Source organism: Hemiscyllium ocellatum, chromosome 4 (assembly GCF_020745735.1).
Source record: "Hemiscyllium ocellatum isolate sHemOce1 chromosome 4, sHemOce1.pat.X.cur, whole genome shotgun sequence".
NCBI lineage: Eukaryota > Metazoa > Chordata > Chondrichthyes > Orectolobiformes > Hemiscylliidae > Hemiscyllium > Hemiscyllium ocellatum.
Window position 1 is genome coordinate 125,485,191 of NC_083404.1, and position 21,318 is coordinate 125,506,508.

At 40.8% G+C, this 21,318-nt stretch overlaps 1 protein-coding gene across 5 annotated transcripts in view; it reads left to right on the forward strand.

The window, feature by feature from the left end:
- Positions 1–21,318, forward strand: part of LOC132815087 (receptor-type tyrosine-protein phosphatase mu-like) — an 888,844-nt gene that overhangs the window by 835,597 nt on the left and 31,929 nt on the right. For all 5 annotated transcript variants that reach the window (XM_060823829.1, XM_060823832.1, XM_060823830.1 and 2 more), the window contains 5 exons: positions 2,065–2,162; positions 15,845–15,961; positions 17,049–17,203; positions 18,700–18,835; positions 20,985–21,134. In XM_060823829.1, coding sequence (XP_060679812.1) covers positions 2,065–2,162; positions 15,845–15,961; positions 17,049–17,203; positions 18,700–18,835; positions 20,985–21,134 — 656 coding nt within the window. The remainder of the gene's footprint in view (positions 1–2,064; positions 2,163–15,844; positions 15,962–17,048; positions 17,204–18,699; positions 18,836–20,984; positions 21,135–21,318) is intronic.

The window sequence follows — 21,318 nt, forward strand, 5'->3', positions numbered from 1 at the left end:
TTCTCAAGGGCAGCTAGGGATGGACAGTAAAAAATGTTAGCCAGCCAGCGGTCACCTTCCATTCTTTCCAGGGTTTTTATGTCCTCCTCATAACTTATCTTCCCACTATCTTTGCATATTCAGCAACATTACCTCCAATACATTCAGTTACTTAATTCAAGGTATTAGTACAGATTGCAAACAGTTGAAGACCCAGCATTAATCCCTTTACCCTACTGTTTTCAAATTTGTAAATCTGAAAATAACCTAATTTTCCTATTTCTTCTTGGTTAACTAATCCACTATATATTATAATCCCTAATGGTGCCATAATGGCTCAATGCAGTGGCACAGTTGCTTAGTGGTTAGCGCTGCTACCTCACAACACGAGGGACGTGGGTTCAATTCCACCCTTGGGCAACTGTCTGCATGGGTTTCCACTGGATGCTCTGGTGTCCTCCCACAATCCGTAGGTTTGCAAGTTAGCCATGAATTGGCCATGCTAAATTGCCCATAGTGTTCAGGGATGTGTAAGTTAAGTGATTTGTCAGGGGTAAATGTAGCTGAATGGGTTGGGGGCTTGCTGTGGACCTGTTGGACCACACAATAGGGAATCTATGATCCTCTTGGCATGTATACAATTCTGCAGGGTCTTGGTGGGGCAGATGCTGAGAGGAAATTTGGAGGAATCAAATTTCTGAGTAAGGAGTCTTCCATTTAAAGTGGAGGTGAGGAGGGATTTCTTCCCTCAGAGGTTTATTAATCTTTGATACCTTGTTCCCAAGATAGGAGTAGAGTTTGTGATATTGAACACATTCAAGGTAGAGTTAGATCGATCTTTGATTGACAGGGGTGCCTGGGATTATCAGCATCAGCCTGGAAAATGGATTTGACACCACAATCAGACCAGCATGACCTTACTGGATGGTAAAGCCATCAATGGATCTAATGCCTGCTCCTGCTCCTATTTCTTATGGTCTTTATGGATAAAAGGACATTTCTGTTTCCTTGATTGCATCTAAATGCTTATTTGGTTTACACTGGTAAACGAACAGCCACTTCTAAATTGTAACAAGGATGGTCTTTTGTCTTAACAAGATATAATTTATTGTATGGTGGCAATTAGATGCATTAGTCAAAAAAGGGCCTTTGTGACACAGTGGTAGTATTCCCGCTTCTGGGCCAGAAGGCCCAAATTTGAATCCCACCAGAGCTGTGTCATGACATATTCAAACAGATTCATTCAAAGCACTTACATTATTATGAGACACAATGTGATTAAAGCTACGTGGAGACTGGATAGAGGTCTGCACAAATATATTCTGCCTTACCACCATTCAAACCTGTATGACTTCATCCAATTGGTTTGGAGCTTAATGCTGTCTCCAAAATTAACCGGTTCAGGACAGTTACCTCATGCAACATTTCCTCTGTTCCTATTTAGCAGATTCTCAGATTATTCCTTGATTGCCTGCAAAACGCAATCAAATAATGGAACAGATTAATTTGGATGGCCATTGAAACAGACATGATGAGGCAACTACAGCAATGACCCCTGCAATGTTGGGCTCTGTTGCTTGCTCCATTTTAACACTGTAAAATATCCTGGTCAATCAATGAAAAGTAAAATTACTTCAAACTGACAAAATGGAGTATGACCATTTAGGTAAACTGTCAGCATGAATTGCCAGGTGAACTTATAGACCATAGCCCACCAATCAGTCTGGATCAGTTACGATTATACTCACCGGAGTTTAGAAAAATGAGGTCTCAAGGAAATCTAAATTCCTGTAATGGATATAAAGGAAACCTTCAATCTATGTGGGGCTGTAAAACAATGAGTCTTTAACTGCAATTCTGTTTTCGTTGACATCCAAGGTTTATTTTTAAAATATGGTTAGAACCATATCTTTTACCTCTAGCATTTTTCACAATGAAAGCCTAATCCCTTGGGAGATTGGAATCTGATCTGTGATCTCACTGTCAGGCCAAGTTTGGTCGCTCTGAGTGTGGAATGGAAGTGTCTATTTCGATCAAATTTTTTTGTCACGTAGTTGAGTTTTAAATCCCTTTGTCTGTGTGCAGGACCAATGCAAGAGACTGTCTACGATTTTTGGAGGATGATCTGGCAAGAAAACTCAGCCACCATCGTCATGGTTACAAACTTGGTGGAAGTTGGAAGAGTGAGTATATCACACAGAGTCTGGATTTCCCTCTTGCTTTACAAGGGTTTGACAGAGACATTTATGTCTAACTGATGCTTCTATGTATTTCAGTCTTGTTCCTGTCCCTCCTGTAATGTGGTTCCAGGAATCACCCCTCCCTTTCAAGAAGGAACTGTTTCTTCTTTCCTGAGTAATGGTTTATAAGTGTTTGAGCACACAATCCATTGTTCTTGCGTTTGATCCATTTAGCTGTCACATGTGCAGGAGGCATTGGGTTAGAAACAGAAGGAGGGATTCTGCATAAAAATATATGGTGTGACTCAGCAGGACTGGTAGCAACCACAGAGATTTAGAGCTTATTGTTTCAAGTTCAGTTTGTCAGAGTTGAGGCTCCAACTTAATGGGTGGTTAGTTGTTCGTATTTGAGGTTAGATTAGATTAGATGCCCTACAGTGAGGAAACAGGCCCTTCAGCCCAACAAGTCCACACCGACCTTCCGAAGAGGCGCCCAAACCCATTCCCTACATTTACCCTTAACTAATCCACCTAACACTATGGGCAATTTAGCATGGCCAATTCACCTGACCTGCACATCTTTGTGACTGTGGGAGGAAACCAGAGCACCCAGAGGAAACCCACGCAGACACAGGGAGAATGTGCAAACTCCACACAGGCAGTTGCCTGAGGCAGGAATTGAACCTAGGTCCCTGGCACTGTGAGGCAGTAGTGCTAACCACTGAGCCACCGTGCCACCCCAACAGTTTGTGCCAAATAAAAAAGATACAATTATTTTACTCTTTTAATGGGATGTAGACATCACGAGCAAGGTCAGCCTATGAACATATTAGCTTGCCTAGATCATTTCAGAGGGCAATTAGAGTCAATCACATCCTGTGGGCCTGGAGTCACTTGTAGGCCAGACCAGGTAAAGCATTAGGTCCCAAAGGACATTAGTGGGCCAGATGAGTTTTTCCAGCAATCAACAATATTTTCAAACTGTCATTACCAAGACAAGATTTCAGTTCAATATTTGTAAATTGAATTTAAATGTCACCACCTTCAAAGCTGATGTGAACCCCTAATCCCAGATCAGTCTGGCCATCTGAGGAAAACATTAACTCTATACCACTGTCTCCTCTGAATTTGAACATGAATTTATATTTCACCTTTCACATAGGCCTTCCCAGAGCACTTCATGGTCAAATGAGTACTTTTTAACATGTAGTCACTTTGCTGATGTCGGAAATATAACAGCCAATTTTCACATGGCTAACCCCCATAAACAAAAATTCAACAATGACCAGACAATCTATTGTTAAAATCTGTTGATTGAAGTAGTTAGTAGAATATCAGGGATGTACCAGTCGATCGATTGATTGATTGATTGTTTTATTGTTGTTACATGTACTGAGATACAGTGAAAAGTTGTTTTGCGTACTGTACAGGCACAGTACCATGCAAAGTACATCAGGGTAAAAGACAGTGTTACTGCTGCAGAGAAGGTGCAGAGAGAGAAAGATTAGAATTAACCTTTATGAGGTCCATCTAAAAGTCTGATAACAGCAGGGAAGAAACTGTTCTTGAATCTATTCATACATGTATTCAAATTTTTGTATTGTCTGTCTAGCGGAAGGGTGTGGAAGAGAGTATAACTGGGGTGGGAGAGGTCTTTGATTGTGTTTGTGTTGTGAGAAATATAGATGGAATCAACAGATGTAAGGCTGGTTTATGTGATGGACTGGATTGTGTTCATGACTCTCTGTAGTTTCTTGCAGTCTTGGGAAGAGCAGCGACCACACCACACTCTTGATGCACCCACATAGGATGCTTTCTATGGTGCATCTATAAAAATTAGTAAGAGTCTTTGTGGAAATGATGAATTTCTTTAGCTTCATGAGTAAGTAGGGACGTCGTCATTGTTGTTGTTGTACTTTTTTGATTGTTATGTCAGTCTGAGTGGACAGGACAGATTGTTAGTGATCATCACTCCTAAGAACTTTGCATTCTTGACCATCTCCACCTCAGCAACATTGATGCAAACAATGACCAGCTCCTTCATTTTGCAGACACTGAGGGAGAGATTGTTGACTTTACACCATCCCGCTAAGCTCTCAATCTCTTTCTTACATTCTGTCATGTCGTTGTTTGAGATCTGCCCTAAAATGATGGTGTCATCAGCAAACATCTTAATATTAACATCTCAAGTAAAACCTTTTGCGGTATAGCAAAGGACCTCCAGCCCTAACCTTTGAGCTTGAGTCCTCAATAGGGGCTTGCACCCCCAACTGCGACCTGGAAGTGGGGGGTGACATCACTTAGCCATATCTCTATTTACAACAGAGCATCCCAAGTGATATCTTCACAAGGTTAAGATTAGAGTGGCGCTGGAAAAGCACAGCAGGTCAGGCAGCACCTGAGGAGCAGGAAAATCGACGTTTCAGGCAAAAGCCCTTCATCACAGGGGTCAGTGTTCATGGGCACATGATGCCAGAACAACCTGAAAATTCTTCCTGCTAGAATTTTATATCCAATGAGAGATAGACTGATGAAACAGTGACAAATTTTACTTCCAAAGGCCTCAAAGGTCTAACCAGGCTGAGAGAGTTTCTTTGAGAGAAGGATTTGAACAGTTGTTGGGGGTGGGGGTTCCATCTTATCAGCACATTTTCAGAAGAGCTTTGGGTAAAAAGCAGAGAATGATAGTTACACCAGTTTTCTGAGTCTTAAGTGACTATTTTTGGCTCAACCAAAAACATTCGCTTGAAACAGAATTATTTAGGTCAGGGTGTAATTTGATGAAGTTCAATTTCAATCTAATATAGATGTAAAATTAACCTGCACATGCATCTATTTAGTTGGTTACATTATTACTTCTATTTGTTAATGGTGGCAGTGCTAATGTTTTTGTCAGTGTTTGGTAATCTGTTTGTCAATAATATATCTCAAAACTAATGGACAAATCCTGGGTAAATAAATACAACATGCTTCAAGGATGAACTGTTTGGTTTTAGTGAAGTTGTTGGTCTGCATCCAGGGACTTTGTAAAGTGTCCATTACCATGTGGGAATAGGCCAGACAAACCTTTCGTTTAGAGTGTTGTGGGTTGTTGTTTTAGAATGCTGAGATTGTCTCAGCTGCTGTGGTGGTATTTGTCAGAGCAGTCAAAATGGGAGCAGAGGTTTCTGAGCAGGTTGTTGGATATGGAGTGGCCTGAAGCATGTGATGAAACCTCTCAATAAAATAGATTTCCATTTTCAGATTTGTATTCATGGAGCATCAACTAGGCAGATAAAAGCCACAAAGAAGAACTATGTAGTTGTAATAAGGTTTACGCATCATTATGGAGACATAAACTGTCCTCAGTGCCCTCTTCACGTTTTTTTGAGTTTCTGATTTGCAGGAAGTGAACTTATTAAAAACACAGTTTTGTAACACTGCATGATCAAGCTTATCAATCAAATCATAACACCGTAGTGAGGAAAAATTGGCAACTGAAAGGGCAGTCCAAAAACTAGCAACATCTTTCCTGCTAGGCAAATCTGAGCTGTTTTTCCATCTAGATTGTGTCTGAGTTAATATTCCTCTCTCCTAGCCCACCTGTACTCCCTAAACAATTTTTCAATATTACTAATGGAGCAGTGTCCTGGTATGAGATTCCCGAAGGTGGATGTGCACCTGCTGCCAATGATTCAGGACGTTCAGGAACTTTATGCTGGGATTTGGCTCATCTGTCACTGCCTGTCATGTTCAAAATGTTGCTCATGAATATGGACACAGCTCCCTGTTCGTATGCCATTTGTGAAGGAAGGTTGTCTGAGAGATTTCCCTGTGCCAGCTGTCCTATCTATTGTGGCTGTTTAAGTCATACAGAAGCTCTGTTTTGGCTGTTTTCATATAATGAACCCACACGAGATGCCATAACCCATTTATCGAATAGCATATTACACAGCTGCTCACATCTGCCCCAATTGTGCTGGGACTAAAACCTCTGATAGACTGTTAACAAAGATCCATCTGCTGCCTCTGCCAACATTCCTATTACTGCAAAACCTCAAGTGGCAATTTTACTTAATGATTTTTCAATATGTTTAGCAGTAAAATATATTTGGTTTAATGGAGAGCTCATCAGTACCTGCTGTTTGCTCAGATGGTGAAATGGCATATTTCAGGAACCTTTGAAAAGCTATCATCTCAGTATCTAGCGAATCATTATTTTGTGTATCAGGCCCATTGTAACATGTGGTATCAGCTGCCTGAGAAACATTTATTAGAATTTTCTTCTTAGCACAATTTCTCAAGGATCTTTCCATACCAGATATATGCTGAACAGAAAAATAATCAATATACAGAACCAGTACCCTCTGAGAGAAGAAATTTCTTCTCATCTTTGTCTGAAATGTGTGATCCCTTACTCTGAGATTATGCCATCAGTTCTTAAACCATCCCATAAGGAGAGACAACCTTACTGCATTTGCTTTCCCCTAAGAATCTTTTACATTTCCAAAACATCTCTTCTCACTCTCCAAAACTGCAATGAGCACAGGTCTGGCCTGTTCAATTTCCACTCATTAGACAATCCCTTCATACCTGTCTAGTCCGTTATTGTAGGTCCATTCAAAGTTGCCCCTCTTTTTCATCACCATACTGTCCATTGGCAATGCTACCTGGTCGGGTGAAACCTACTGGGATCACATTCATTGGTTTTCTTCAGTGGAAAGCAAAATTATGGAACTTAATCAATCATTTAAACCTGTCAGTCTCTCCCTGACTGGGTTAATTTAAAATGGCCTCCATGGACAGTCACTTCCATTTGTCTGCTGATGACTATCAACTCTTTTTCTCTCCAATATCTCTCTGAAAACCTTCATTGTGTCATCACACTGGCTGTCCAGCATTCACACAGAGATAATCTATCTCCCCTGACTAAACAAAGGATAAGCTGAAGCAATTACCAATGACCCCATCACAGATGTCCCATCACCACTCAACCCCTCCACTTCCCTAATAACCACGTCAGACTAAATTAAACTGTTTGCAGTCTTGTTTTCCTGTTTAATACTGGACTCAGCTTCTAACCATAGGATCTACTTACTCTTCAGGAATATTACTGTTAGTTTAGTCCACCTCGTGATGAAGTCTTCACTGACACTAGTGTCACCCGGAATCAGTTCATTCAAAACATGGCACAGGGGTTAGCACTGCTGCCTCACAGTGCCAGAGACCTGGGTTCAATTCCCGCCTCAGGTGACTGACTGCGTGGAGTTTGCACGTTCTCCCCGTGTCTGCGTGGGTTTACTCCGGGAGCTCCGGTTTCCTCCCACAGACCAAAGATGTGCAATTCAGGTGAATTGGCCATGCTAAATTTCCCATAGTGTTAGGTAAGGGGTAAATGTAGGGGTATGGGTGGGTTGCGCTTCAGCGGGTCGGTGTGGACTTGTTGGGCCGAAGGGCCTGTTTCCACACTGTAAGTAATCTAATCAAAACCTTGTTGAATGGTGAAGTGTGAAGGGTCAAATGACCTACTCCTGCTTCTAAGTCAAAGTCCTACATCCTATGTCACAATTATCCTCCATGCCTTGTGAATTTCAACTCATATAAAACTCTGCTGTAGACATCCTGCATTTCCATCTCTATTATCTTTGCAGATCTTCAGTGACTCTTGGTTCCAGAAATCCTCAGATTTACTGTTTTAGTGCCTATATTTCAATCTCTTTCACTTTCTTATTGTTCTAAATATTCTGAGGACCTACAACTCCTCCTCTGAATTCGAATGCTTGGACTCTGTAAGTCAGTCAGCAAAGGCCCATTGGAGTGCAATCTAGGGTTGAAATGTTCCCAACTTCAAAATGTTTGGGCTTTGGGTCGATATGCACCCTCTGTGGGCCAATGGTCCAACTAGGGATAGGCTGGGGTTAGGGGTGCCGACTCTGCAACAGGAGGGGCAATCAGAGCACCGAATGTTATGGATAACTGAACGCTAGCACAAGAGGTAGCTATCATTGAAGCAGGACAGAAGATAAAACAGCACATCCAAGTGTAGGTATTGTCTGAAGATGTCTTGTATTATCTCAAATAGGTCTGGCCACAGCTGTCATATTACCAGTGTGGAGGGCTAACCTATAACCTCAGCCTTAGCCCTCTGATCCCCACAGCTCCAAGTGCAAAGATTAAAATGCCTGTTACCCAACAGACTTCAAATTTGGGAAGGAAGGGTACTTAGTTGTTCTTAATAAGTTGCCTATTTCTGTCAGTCAGATCCCACCTCAAGAGCAAGATCAACTCTGCCTTAACCCTGTTTTCTTGCAATTAATAAAATGTGTGTGAAAATGAAATCTTGTAAGCTGGCAGCAAAACCACGCCTTTGGCACGGAATTGCCAATTGAAAACTCGAGGGAGATCCACAAATCAAAGGTACTTTTGGGAATGTCAGACTGCCATAGGCGCAATTGGAACTGAGGCATCTTTCTTACCCCAACTGCAGTACGGTGCTGTCAGCCCACTAACTAATCTTATCTGACAACTCCTAGTTATAGTAATGACATTAAAAATGCTGGAAATCTGATTTATTTTTAATATTTGACAATGGCTCATGATATTGATGGAAGTGACAGAACAGAATTCCATACAGTCCAACAGATTTAAAGCTGCAGGGAAACCATTAGTATTTTCCTTTCATTAAATTAATAGGAGCCAGCAGAGAAACCTAATGAATTATCTGCGTGGTGTGAAATCTCAGTGTTGAAGTCTCAGATATTGCTTTTGTGGGTAAGTGCCCGCTTAGTGCAGTACTTTTACATCAAACCTATCAGAATTTCAAAAATCCTTTCAATCGGTATGGACCTTTCCAGCAAGAAAAACAATGACCAAAACTTACTTGTATGTCTTTGTCACAATGTTATTGGAGACATTAATCTATGGCCTCAGATCTTGGTAGATATGATGGTCACTAGAATTGCTATGCATTTGGATAGAAATATTAGCACATTCAATACGTTGAGGTGGGGGAGTAGTTTTAAGGAAATAAAATAGTGTCAATTCGTTGTTCATTATGCTGTGAGACCAAGTGCTCGATGACCTCTCAAGGAGCTTTGAAATTAGAGAGGACAGAAGAACAGCAATCCCAACCAATTAAATTCTGGTTGTGATTTCACTCATTTCAACATTTATTATCCATTTTCTGCAAAAAAAATCTGTTTGAAGCCTCCAAATGTTATTTTTTTTTGTAAACACTTTCATCCAGGATAATTAAAGAGAATTTTCGTTGGGATTTAGTGTTTTTCATAGAATGATCTTTGATAAGGGAACCTGCAAGCAGTTGCTCTTAAATACTCACTAGATAAACCTTTATTATAATGTGGTGATGGGTTTAATTTCTATAAAGACATTTTTTTGAATATTTTATACATTTATGGAATTTTTAATAATATGCTAGACTTTTCTGAAAAGAATCTTATCACTTTCAAACTTTGCTCTGGATTTTGTTGTTGCTGTGGTGACAGGTTGAAAGTGGAATTGAGGCCAGAAAAGTAGCAAGAATCAGTTTTTAAACATTTTTTCTTCAGTAAGGATGTCACTGCATTAGAAGCAGTTCAAAAGGTGTTCACTTGTCTGATTTCTACAATGAAGGGGTTGTATTAAGTGAAAATACTTAATCTGTTGGACAGATTTTATTTACAGTACAATACTACTGAAAATATGTGCTCCAGAGGGATAAAAGGTAAAGGTGAAGTTGCGAATACCCTTACTGGACTATAGGGATGCTCTCTCATTAGAGAGAGAGAGAGAGAGAGAGAGAGAGAGAGATGACTGGTGGTAGGGTAACCTGAGGGCCACAGCTGAAAATGTGTTGCTGGTCAAAGCACAGCAGGCCAGACAGCATCTCAGGAATAGGGAATTCGACATTTCGAGCATAAGCCCTTCATCAGGGCTTATGCTCGAAACGTCGAATTCCCTATTCCTGAGATGCTGCCTGGCCTGCTGTGCTTTGATCAGCAACACATTTTCAGCTGTGATCTCCAGCATCTGCAGACCTCATTTTTTACTCGAAGATTATAACCTGAGGGTCACCACACCTAAGGGGTGGGGAGAAGCTGAGGAGGTGGGATCTTCATGGTACTTAAGCTGGTGTGGGAATTGAACCCCATGTTTTTGGCATCGGTCTGCATTGCAAAACCAGCTAGCTCGACAACAGAGATGGCACTCAGTTCCCCATCCCATTGCAACCTTGCTCAAACATGAGCAAGTGAGCTGGGCTCCAGAAGACAGAATGACCACGCATGAAAGCAAGGCCATATTTAACTGAGTGTGGCATCAAGGAGCCCTCTCAATACGCGAATCAGGGGAATACTTTGCAGTAATTAGAATCACCTCCAAAGGAAGATAATTGTAGTTGTTATGGATCAATCATTTTAGCTCCCAGATGTCTCTGCAGGGGTACCTCAGGTAGTTATTTTCCTAATCGACATATTCAGAGAGATGATATTACACATCTTTGGAGCAGGTGGGACTTGAACCTAGCCTCAGAGGTAGGGACATTACCACTACACCACAAGAACTCTGAGTTCCTCAGGGTAATGTTCTAGATCCAACTGTCTTCAGATGCTGCACCAACGTTCTTCCCTCCGTCATAAGGTCAGAAGTGGGAATGTTCAGACAAAGAGAAACTCTCCATGGATCTCATCAAAATTAACAACCTTTGAAAAAATTCAGCCCCACTGCCTCTGAATACAGGTAGTTCGTCTATAACATGACAGTTGCATTCTCGTACAACCCTGCGTTATAGAAAAATCTCACCTTAGAAATAGTGCTTAATGTGTCAGCGATGTAATCATGTTACAGCCAACCCATGTTTTAAAAGTTTGTGCTTTGGAAACAGTGTCCTCAATTTGTCAATCGTATTATTGCGAATTCATGTTAATGAAACACATGTTATGGCAGAACGATCTGTACGCAATATTTTTCTTTCTGTTGTAAGAAGGATCAATCATATGATGGCCAATGTTTATGTTGACTTCTAAAGTGTGTTTCTCCCTGTGTTTATTACTTGATGATCTCTGCATTTTCCAAGGGTGAGGGGATTGCAGTTGCAAACTCCAAATGAAAAGCTAACACAGCCACTGCCACAACAGTCAAATTGCCACTTTGTGGTCTGTAGTTTCAATGGTTACCTGACAGCTTTTCAAATATTAACCTGTCACTCTTTCTGATGATCTTTCAACCTACCCTGCCTTTCCAGAATATTCTGACTTGATGAGATCAGATGCCAAATAGCTTCCTTTTTACCAGAGTGCACTGTTACATTTTTTTTAAATTCTTAAATTAGAAGATTTTTTTTATATCACTCCACTCAGAATGTACTTCTATTGCTGCTGGAGATTCAATGGTGACTGATGTACAAGTTGTCCAATTATGGAACAAAATAATTAGATGTAGCAGTGAAAGTGCCCAACCTTCAGCAGGAGACTATGAGCAACATCAAAGTCATTTAGGGAACTGTATAATAGAACAACGGTTTTCATTTTGTATTTTCATGGCTGTAATTTGTTGAAAAATTAAAGTTTAATAGTCTAATTAATGAAGAAATCTTATTGGCTGGATCAGTGCAAGTAACGTCCTAATGACACGCTAATGAAAACCTTGCTGCTAATCAATACGCTGACGGCAATTTGCTGTTTTTAAATAGCATCTGCCTGGTGAAGAGTTTTTTGATTGCTGTTTTGGCAGCAGTGTGTCAGCCTGCAGGGCTTATAAGGGGCAAATGCATTGAATTGAGATTTAAACCTTGTACCTTATCAGTCTTTTTCAGTCACTGTTTATTGTTCTATTTTATGCTCAAGAGTGATCAATTAAAGTGTTGTTTGCAGTACTTTGGAGAGTCCACTATTCCTATAGTAGTTATTTTGTTTTGGCAGTTGAAATAATTAATGGGGAAATCAGCTCATCATAAACTCCCCTCATTTATTACATTGTCATTGAGACAAATATAGTGAAGAAGAGGCCCTTTAGCCCATCGAGTCTGCTTTCACCTATGGACACTGGTCCCATATTCCAGGATTTGGACCACCTGGCACACTAATATCTTTCAGGGAAGGAAATCTGCCAACCTCATCTGATTTGACCTACACGTGACTCCAGATCCACAATAATTTAGCTGCCTCTCAGCTGCCTCTGAAGTCTCAACATTAATGAAACTGGTCGGATCACCTGGCATTGGCCTAGGCACCAGAAAAGACAACAGCAGAAGTGGTCCTGTTGACACTGCAATGTCGTCCTTCTTAACATCTGGAGGCTAGTACCAAAACTGGGAGAGCTGTATCACAAACTAGTCAAGAAACAGCCTGATATAGTCATAATCACAGAATCATATCTTACAGGCAATGTCGCAGACACCACCATCCCTGGGTACGTCCTGTCCCACCAACAGAATGATCAAAACATTCAAGCTATGCAAAAGCACCTTTCTGGGTTTAGGGAGATGTTGAAGCTTAGACGGTTACATACAAATCCCACAAGACATGGATTCCCTCTGCAAAATGAACTCCAAGATACTAAGACTGATGGCACAATTGTATACAGTAGGGACAGAATTTCCCTGGGAGTTCTCAACATTGACTCCAGACTCCAAGAAGTCTCATGGTTTCAGGTTAAATGTAGTCAAGGAAACCTCTTTCTGATTACTATATACCGTCCTCCATTAGCTGATGAATCAGTACTCCACCATGTTGAACAACAGCTGGAGAAAGCACTGAGAGTGGCAAAGTCACAAAATGTACTCTGGGTGGGGGATTTGGATGTCCACCATTAAGAGTGACTCAGCAGCAGTACCACTGATTGAGCTGGTCGGGTCCTAAACGGCATAGCAGACTGCATCTGCATCTGTCCATGACAGTATCGCTAAGAGCGACCACTGTTGAGACAATGTCCCACATTCATATTGAGAATAACCTGTTGAGTAGCATTATCACTGTGCTGAATAGGACAAACTTCAAACTGATGTCGTAGCTCAAGACTGGACATCAATGAGGCCTTGTGGGCCGTGAACAACAGGACTGTACTCCAACCCAATTCCGCAACCTCATGGTCAGGCATATCCCCACTCACCATCCAACCAGGGGATCAATGCTGGTTCAATGGAGAGTGCAGGAGGATATGCCAGGATTAGCACTGAGCACATCTAAAAATGAGGTGTCAACCTGGTGTTTATACAAAACAGGATTACTTGTATGCTAAACAGAATAAGCAGCATGTGATAGACAGAGATAAATAATCCTACAACCAATGGATCAGATTGAAGTTCTGTAGTCCTGTCGCATCCACTTGTGAATGGTGGTGGACAACCAAATAACTATCCCCTTGGAGGAGGCCCCATAAGTATCTCCATCCTCAATAACAGAAGAACTCAACAAATCTGTTGAAAATGCAAGGTTGAACCATTCACAGCAATCTTCATTGAGAAGTGCTGAGTTGATTATTCATCCCAATGTCTCCAGTGGTTCCAAGCATCACAGATACCAGTCTTCAGTAAATTTGATTCACCCCGTGTAATATCAAGAAATGGTCAGAGACACTGGATAATGCAGAGGCTATTAGCCCTGACAGCATTCTGGCAATAGAACTAGAGATTTGATCTCTAGAATTTGCTGTCCCCCTGGCTGAGTTGTTCTACACCAGTTACAACATTGGCATCTACCAGACAATGTGGAAAATTGCCCAGGTATGTCCTATGCACAAAAAGGAGGACCAATCCAACCCAGCTAATTACAGGCCGCTCAGTCTACTCTCAATCAGTAGAAAAGTGTTAGAAAGTGTCAACAACAGTACTATCAAACAATAGGTGCTCAGCAATAACCTGCTTAGTGACACCCAGTTGGGTTCCACCGGAGCCTTTTGTCCTCATTACAATCTTGGTTCAAACATGATAAAAGAGTTGAATTCCAGCGATGAAGTGAGAGTGACAACCCTTGAATCAAGGGTTTTGACTGAGTATAACACCAAGGAGCCCTAGCAGAACTGGAATCAATGGACATTGGGGGCAAACTCACCGTCGAGCTCTAGCATTTACTATGTTGATCAACCAATGTAAACCATCAGTGGCTGAGCATCTATCCAAGAAAAACTGAGCAGGCGTGAAGATCAGAAGAGTTGAAGGAAACTTCATTAGGAGTCAACCATAACACCTTATTCTGTTAAGGTCAGATTGCTGTAGAAACCACTTTCTGCAGCGAACTTTTACATATAAAGCAGCCGTTCCAGCTGCACTGCATCAGAAAACTGAGTATTGTAGAAGATGCTAGTTCCAAAGGAGTTAATGTTGTTGATACATTGAGCTCCATCCATTCTGATAATGTCACATGTAGCCTTTGGGTAGGAACAGTAAGGTCCACACTCGAGTTCATAGGGAGCAAAGATATTCCACACTGCTCCTGAGAATCCCAGTCATTATGCCTTAATTGTAATGTAATTGTTCTTCTTGCTATCATGTAATAATGTATCTTGTTAACAAAGAACATTGTTTTCTTCTATAAAGTGATCTATTCTCTGCCACTGATTATTAGACAAGTCCTGATACAGTATTGACAAAAGAGGATTTGTCATGGTGGTAGTGAAATGCTTCAAACAAGCCTTTCACCTGGCTGAGGTGGTAGATACCATGAGTGCCAGCAGTGACAATCAGGGCAACACCACACTAGGCACCAAGATGCTAAAAGGCCTTTGGTATAAGAAAACCAAACTCAGCAGTAGGGAGCTTAATGCTTCAGTGGGTGCCTGAAATGAAGGGAAGACAGAACTGGGATGGGTTTCATTTTAAAACTTCATGTTGATTACATCTAACCAACCTGAAGGGTTTAGCAGAAGCTTGTGAGCTATTCTAAAGATTATGGCCTTTGAGTGAAATCAAGAGCAGCTTTTGACTTACACCGGGGCTGAAATGAAGACCCTCTTAATATCTTACAATAAAACAATTCATTAAAAGCATAGCTTTTGCTAATAAAATTCATCCACTCTTGGGTACGTATTCAGAATTGAATATCTGCTCCTCACACAGCACAAGGAGTGTGTTTGCTTTGCTGAAATCCCCAGCCTTGCTTTTACTTCAAGAAGGAAGGAGAAGAATGATCTGGTGTAAGAAGCTAGTTCCAATCTAATATGGTAATTAAGTGCATTACAGGTCAATAATGAGAACTTAAAATACCAATCATTTAAATCTCAGAAAACTGTCAATTTCCAGATCATTGAAGCTCAGTGAAATTTACAGGAATATTAATAGAAAGGTCAATGCTTCCATCTGAATAATGTCAAGATTCTGCAGACTAGGAGAAAGATGCATTTGTGTTCAGGCACAAGAATCTCTGCAAGCACTCTGAACTGCAATGTTTTCGACACTTGCTTTTGTATAAAGTTTGCAGGATAAAATACAATTTCACAAATCCATGTAAGTAGCAACTCAAACCAGTGAAGAGATAAATTTCTGCTGCAATACAAAAAGACTGAGGAGATTGCCAGGTAATGGATCAAATCATCTCTGAGGGCCATATCTGCATTAACAAAGGAAGCTGAATCAGTGACATATTTTTGAGCATTTTCCCAGGGCTTGTTTTAAAATTTCTAAAGATAAATTCAATTTCTTAATTTGTGTGGAATATAAAAAGTGGGAAAAGTCTGCAATCTCAGGTTACTTTAATATTGCTCTCTGCTAACAGGTGAAGTGCTGCAAGTATTGGCCCGATGACACTGAAATTTACGGAGACATTAAAGTAACTCTCATTGAGACAGAGCTGCTGGCCGAATATGTGATAAGGACATTTGCAGTAGAGAAGGTAAGCCTTTTGAATGTACAATTTTGGAATGAAGGGCGATATTGATTTCAAACCGGTGGCTGGAGAAATCTATTGGTGAAATCTATGGTCACATTATGTTTGCTTCTTTCTTTGTCCCAATCCAAGTGCATCTTGTTTGAGCAATTTGTATTGCTTCTAAGCAATAGATTTAAAAAATTAGTTACTTACATTACAATTTGTAATGTAAGGCCTGCAAACTGATGTGCATTAATGAGTGTCAGAGTAATTTTTTAAAAATCCCTACAGTGTGGAAACAGGCCATTTGGCCTAAGTCCACACCGACCCTCCCACTCATCCCCACTACCCTGTTACTCTGTATTTATCCCTGACAAATGCATCTAACCTACACACTTGTAACCACTATGGCAATGTTTTAGCATAATCCATTCACGTAACCTGCACATCTTTGGACTGTGGGAGGAAACCTGCACATAAACTGGAAGAATGTGCAAACTCCACACAGACAGTTACCCGAGGCTGGAATCGAGCCCAGGTCCCTGATGCTGTGAGGCAGCAGTGCTAACCACTGAGCTACCGTGATTGAATCTTTATCATCATATCAAAATTATTTCTTTCCAAATATAGATTTGTAGTTCTTCTGAGGGCATTTGCAACTTTTCCTCCTTTTAATAGAGTTCCAGAAAATAATGCATTGCAAAATTGCTACATTGACATGGTTTATATATGGCGGGAATTCCCAATCCAATTCCTGCTATCTCAATGTGAATTCCTAGTATCTCTGTGTGAATTCAGTTCAAATCCCTGTTATCTCGATATAATTGCCTCATCTCTCTATTTGAAGTTTTGCCACCAGAAACAAATCCTTGCTCTCTCAGTTCTGTTATCTGAATGCGAACTTCTATCTCGTAACTGCAATGTTTATTACATCAGAGGCTAATTGTAATTTGACTTCATTTCAAATGATGTGAAATTTGCTCATGAACTATGAAAGTTCTTCTTCCTTATCTACTATATTTATATTTTACATCCTTCTAGTCATTGTTTCCCCTGGATTTAATTACACATTTCTGAAAGTAGCTAATTTAACTTTTTCACCTTTTAACAGAGAGGTGCTCATGAGATTCGAGAGATTAGACAGCTCCACTTCACTGGATGGCCAGACCATGGTGTTCCATACCATGCTACAGGACTACTGGGCTTTGTACGGCGGGTAAAGACAAAGAATCCAGCAGGTGCTGGCCCTATTGTGGTACATTGCAGGTAGGTCAACCATTACAGCTCAGTTGGGAGAGAGTTAGACTGACTACCTAGTAAGTGTCTGGCTTAGTCCTGGACTTTGAGAGAATATGCAACTTGGTTCAATCTCAGTGCTCCTTTAAGGACTCCTGTAGCAGAGAAGTCCAAATCTCTGAGCAAAAAGGTTTAGGTTTGATAATCCTTAGGAATGTAGCCCCAGAATTGGCTTTGCCACCAAAGCAGTAACTAATTAATAAGGAAATCTGACAATGAGCCCTAAAATAGGTATTGTGAAAGCAACTTGCAGTATTATACAGCAGCACATTGGATCCAAAATTGAAAGGGAGGCAGGAAGCAGAGGGTGATAATTGAGGGGTATTTCTCTAACTGGAAGTCTGTTTCCATTGGGGTTCTGCAAGGCTTGATGCTGGGGCCCTTGCTGTTTGTGGTGTACCTGAATGAATTGGAATTAAATTTAGGGTGTATATTCAAGAAGTTCATCAATGACATGAAAATTGGTAGAGTGGTGAATTATTCTATTGACTCATGGATGTCATTGGCTGGGCAAGCACCTATTGCCCATCCCTAGTTGTCTTTGAGAAGGAGTTGCCTTCTTGGACCGCAGCCATCCCTTTGCTACAGGTTGGCCTACAACTCCATGAGGGAGTGAATTCCAAGATTTGGATCCAGCAACACTGCAGGAAAGGCAACGTATTTCCAAATCAAGATGCTGATTGGCTTGGAGGGGAACTTGCAGTTGGTGGTATTCCTATATATCTGCAACCCTTGTCCTTCAAAACAGAATCTAGATGTTCTGGAGACCGAGCAGATATGCCTCCTGTGACCAACATTGCTGAACAGATTAATGTAAAAATAAAATGCTGTATGCACAGGAGATCTGAAATAAAGACAATGATTGCTGGAGAAACTCACTAGATTGGTAGCATATATGGAGAAGGAAAATGAGTTAAGATTCTGAGCCTATGACTCTTCTTCAGAACAGATGCCAGACCTACAGTGTTTCTCCAGCACTTTCTTATTCCGTTACTGAATAGATTATCTGATCTTTATCATATTTCGTATTTGTGGGATACTCCATGTGGCAATTGCCCCATTCCCCCTTTCCTGCATTGGAACTACATTTCAGTACTTAATTAATAAAGTGCTATATAATGTCCTGAGGTAATGAAAGGTGCTGTATAAATGCAAGATTTCTTCTTGTACATGATTTATGTGAGGCGATTGCGCAGATTTAATTTTCCCAAGAAACATCTCAAGTTGAGAAGAGAATAATGCACTGATAAATTGTGCCCGTCTGACAATGTTCAAATTAATGAAGACCATTAACAGATCTGGGATGATTTAGTTTGTCATAAATTGTATTCATTCTATAGGCATTACAGTGTCTAAAAAAAAGTAAGAATTGGTAATTCTATCACATTTAGAATATGCAGTGTTTGAGTGTTTCTGACAGGCTGGGAACAATGAGCTCATATTAATTTTCTCTCTCTGTCTTTCAGTGCTGGAGCAGGAAGAACAGGTTGCTTTATGGTCATTGACATCATGTTGGACATGGCGGATAGAGAAGGGGTTGTTGATATTTACAACTGTGTCAGGGAACTCCGCTCACGCAGGGTCAACATGGTCCAGACAGAGGTACTAAATCCACAGGATCCTTTTAAGACTTAACCTCTATCTATACTGTTTATGAGTCATTTTTAATCATTCATAGAATGGGAGTATCATTGGCTATACCAGCAGTTATTGCCCATCCCTATCACTAGAGAAGAAGAAATTGGGGGTGGATCCCAATACGATGAAGAGAAGTTGTTTCTCCTTGTGGGAGATTCTCGGACAAAAGAGCAGAATCTCAAATGAATATGTCATCTGGTCAAGACAGTAATGAGGAGAAATTTATTCTCGGAGTGGAATGAATCTGTAGAATCTTTTACTACTAAGAGGCTATGTCATTAAGTATATTCAAGGCTGAGAGAGACTGATTTTTAATCAGTATGGGGGTCAATGTTATGGGCAAAAGGCGGAAAAGTGGAGTTGTGCATTATCAAATCAACCATGATTTCATAGCATAGAGGAGTAGACTCAATGGGCTGAATGGCCTAACTCTGCACGTATTTTTCATAGTTCTATATTTATAATAAACAGTTAAATAATTTAGTAGTAGTAGAGTGAGGAGGCATGGTGCTGAGGTACTACTGGGTGCCATCCGGTGTCGTTCTTGTGAGGCATCATGCAAATGAGCAATAGGAGAGGGCAAGGACATATTCTTAGGGAACAAAAGGTAGCAAGACATGAAGCCATTGCAAGTGACTGTCTAATGATAGTTAAATGGTTAAGAATGGAACCACAGAGAGCCGTTCCACCTAGCTTGATAACAATGGAGAGTCATTAGAGGGGCATGGAAGTACGGTGTAACCAGGGGTTGTTAAGAAGGACTAAGATGGGAAATTTACCTGTGTCACAGTCACATAGGATGTCCTTATGTCCAAAGCATCAACTCTCCTGCTCCTCGGATGTTGCCTGACCTGTTGTGCTTTTCCATCGCCACACTTTTCAACTCTGATCTCCAGCATCTGCAATCCTCACTTTCTGTCATTATTAGCACTGTGACAAGGGCAGAAAACTGATTGTAGAGATTCAGGCATGGAGTTTAGATTAGATTAGATTACCTACAATGTGGAAACAGACCCTTCGGCCCAACAACTCCACACCGACCCTCCGAAGAGTAACCCATCCAGATCCATTTCCCTCTGACTAACGCACCTAACACTATGGGCAATTTAGAGTGGCCAATTCACCTGACCTGCACATCTTTGGATTGTGGAAGGAAACCAGATCACCCAGAGGAAACCCACACAGATACGGGGAGAATGTGCAAACTTCATACAGACAGTCGCCCAAGGCTGGAACCGAATCTGGGTCTCTGGCGCTGTGAGGCAGCAGTGCTAACTACTGAGCCACCGTGCCGCCCCTATGAAAAATGGGAGCAGAGTTCAAAAACCCAGTGTGTTTAAAGTCTTTGTAAGAAATAGTATGTTAGAGATAGGATGGTAATTTGCAAGCATAGTGGGGTCTCTGTGATAGTTAAAAATGGGCACTAAGGGTTTGCCTAAATTTGACTCCTATACAAATGAGAATTGAGTTCTTGATGGCAAGTATTTTGTTTGGTTTTGGTTGTAGTATTAATATTTGCAAAGAACTCAGGTCAAACTGGGCTACAAGAAGATTATCCTTAGCTCCCTATGATGATAACATTTCTAATAATGGACCATTGCTTTTGCACTGGAAGGAGAGAGGAAAGAAGGTTCAGATGAAACACTCTACAATCTGTTCTGTAACAGCACTGGCAGTTTGACTTACTGCCAATCGCATCCTAAACATTACGTTACAGAGCCACTTACGTGACAGTGCTCTGCACAATTCTACAGCTGAGAAATGATGACTGTTTCTTGTCCAGGAAGGTGAAGGGTTATGTCTGAAACTATGATTATTCAGCAGTCAAATAGTTAAAGTATGTGAAATTAGTATTGCAGTGAATGGATAATAAAAATCAGATGTACTATGTTTGAGGATATTATTGTGCCGTAGTTTATTGCTTAATGTACACTGAAACCATTCCAGATCATTTGCTGTGATATGAATTACATCTTACTCAGCAACAAATCATTAAACTTGGTGTTCAGAAAATGCAGCTGTGAAAAGCCTTTTTGAATCATTAATTCCTGCACATAAAATGATTCCACTTTGATTGAAAATTGCCTGCACTGTCTCTTCTCAAACTCAACAGGAGCAGTATGTGTTCATCCATGATGCTATCCTGGAGGCCTGTTTGTGTGGAGATACAGCAATTCCAGCCTCTCAGCTCAGGTCTGCATATTATGAGATGAATAAACTGGAGCCACAGACTAACTCCTCACAGATAAAGGAGGAGTATAGGGTAAGCAAAAGCACTTGTGAACAATGAAAAAGTGTTTTCTGTAAAAGCCAATTACATCTTTTTTTGACCAATTCATTTGTGGGATTCCAGCAACACTGGACTGGCCATTATTCATTTCCTGTTCCTAATTACTGTTTGAGAAGGTGGTGATGAACCTTGAACAGTGCAGGCCATCTGGTGAAGG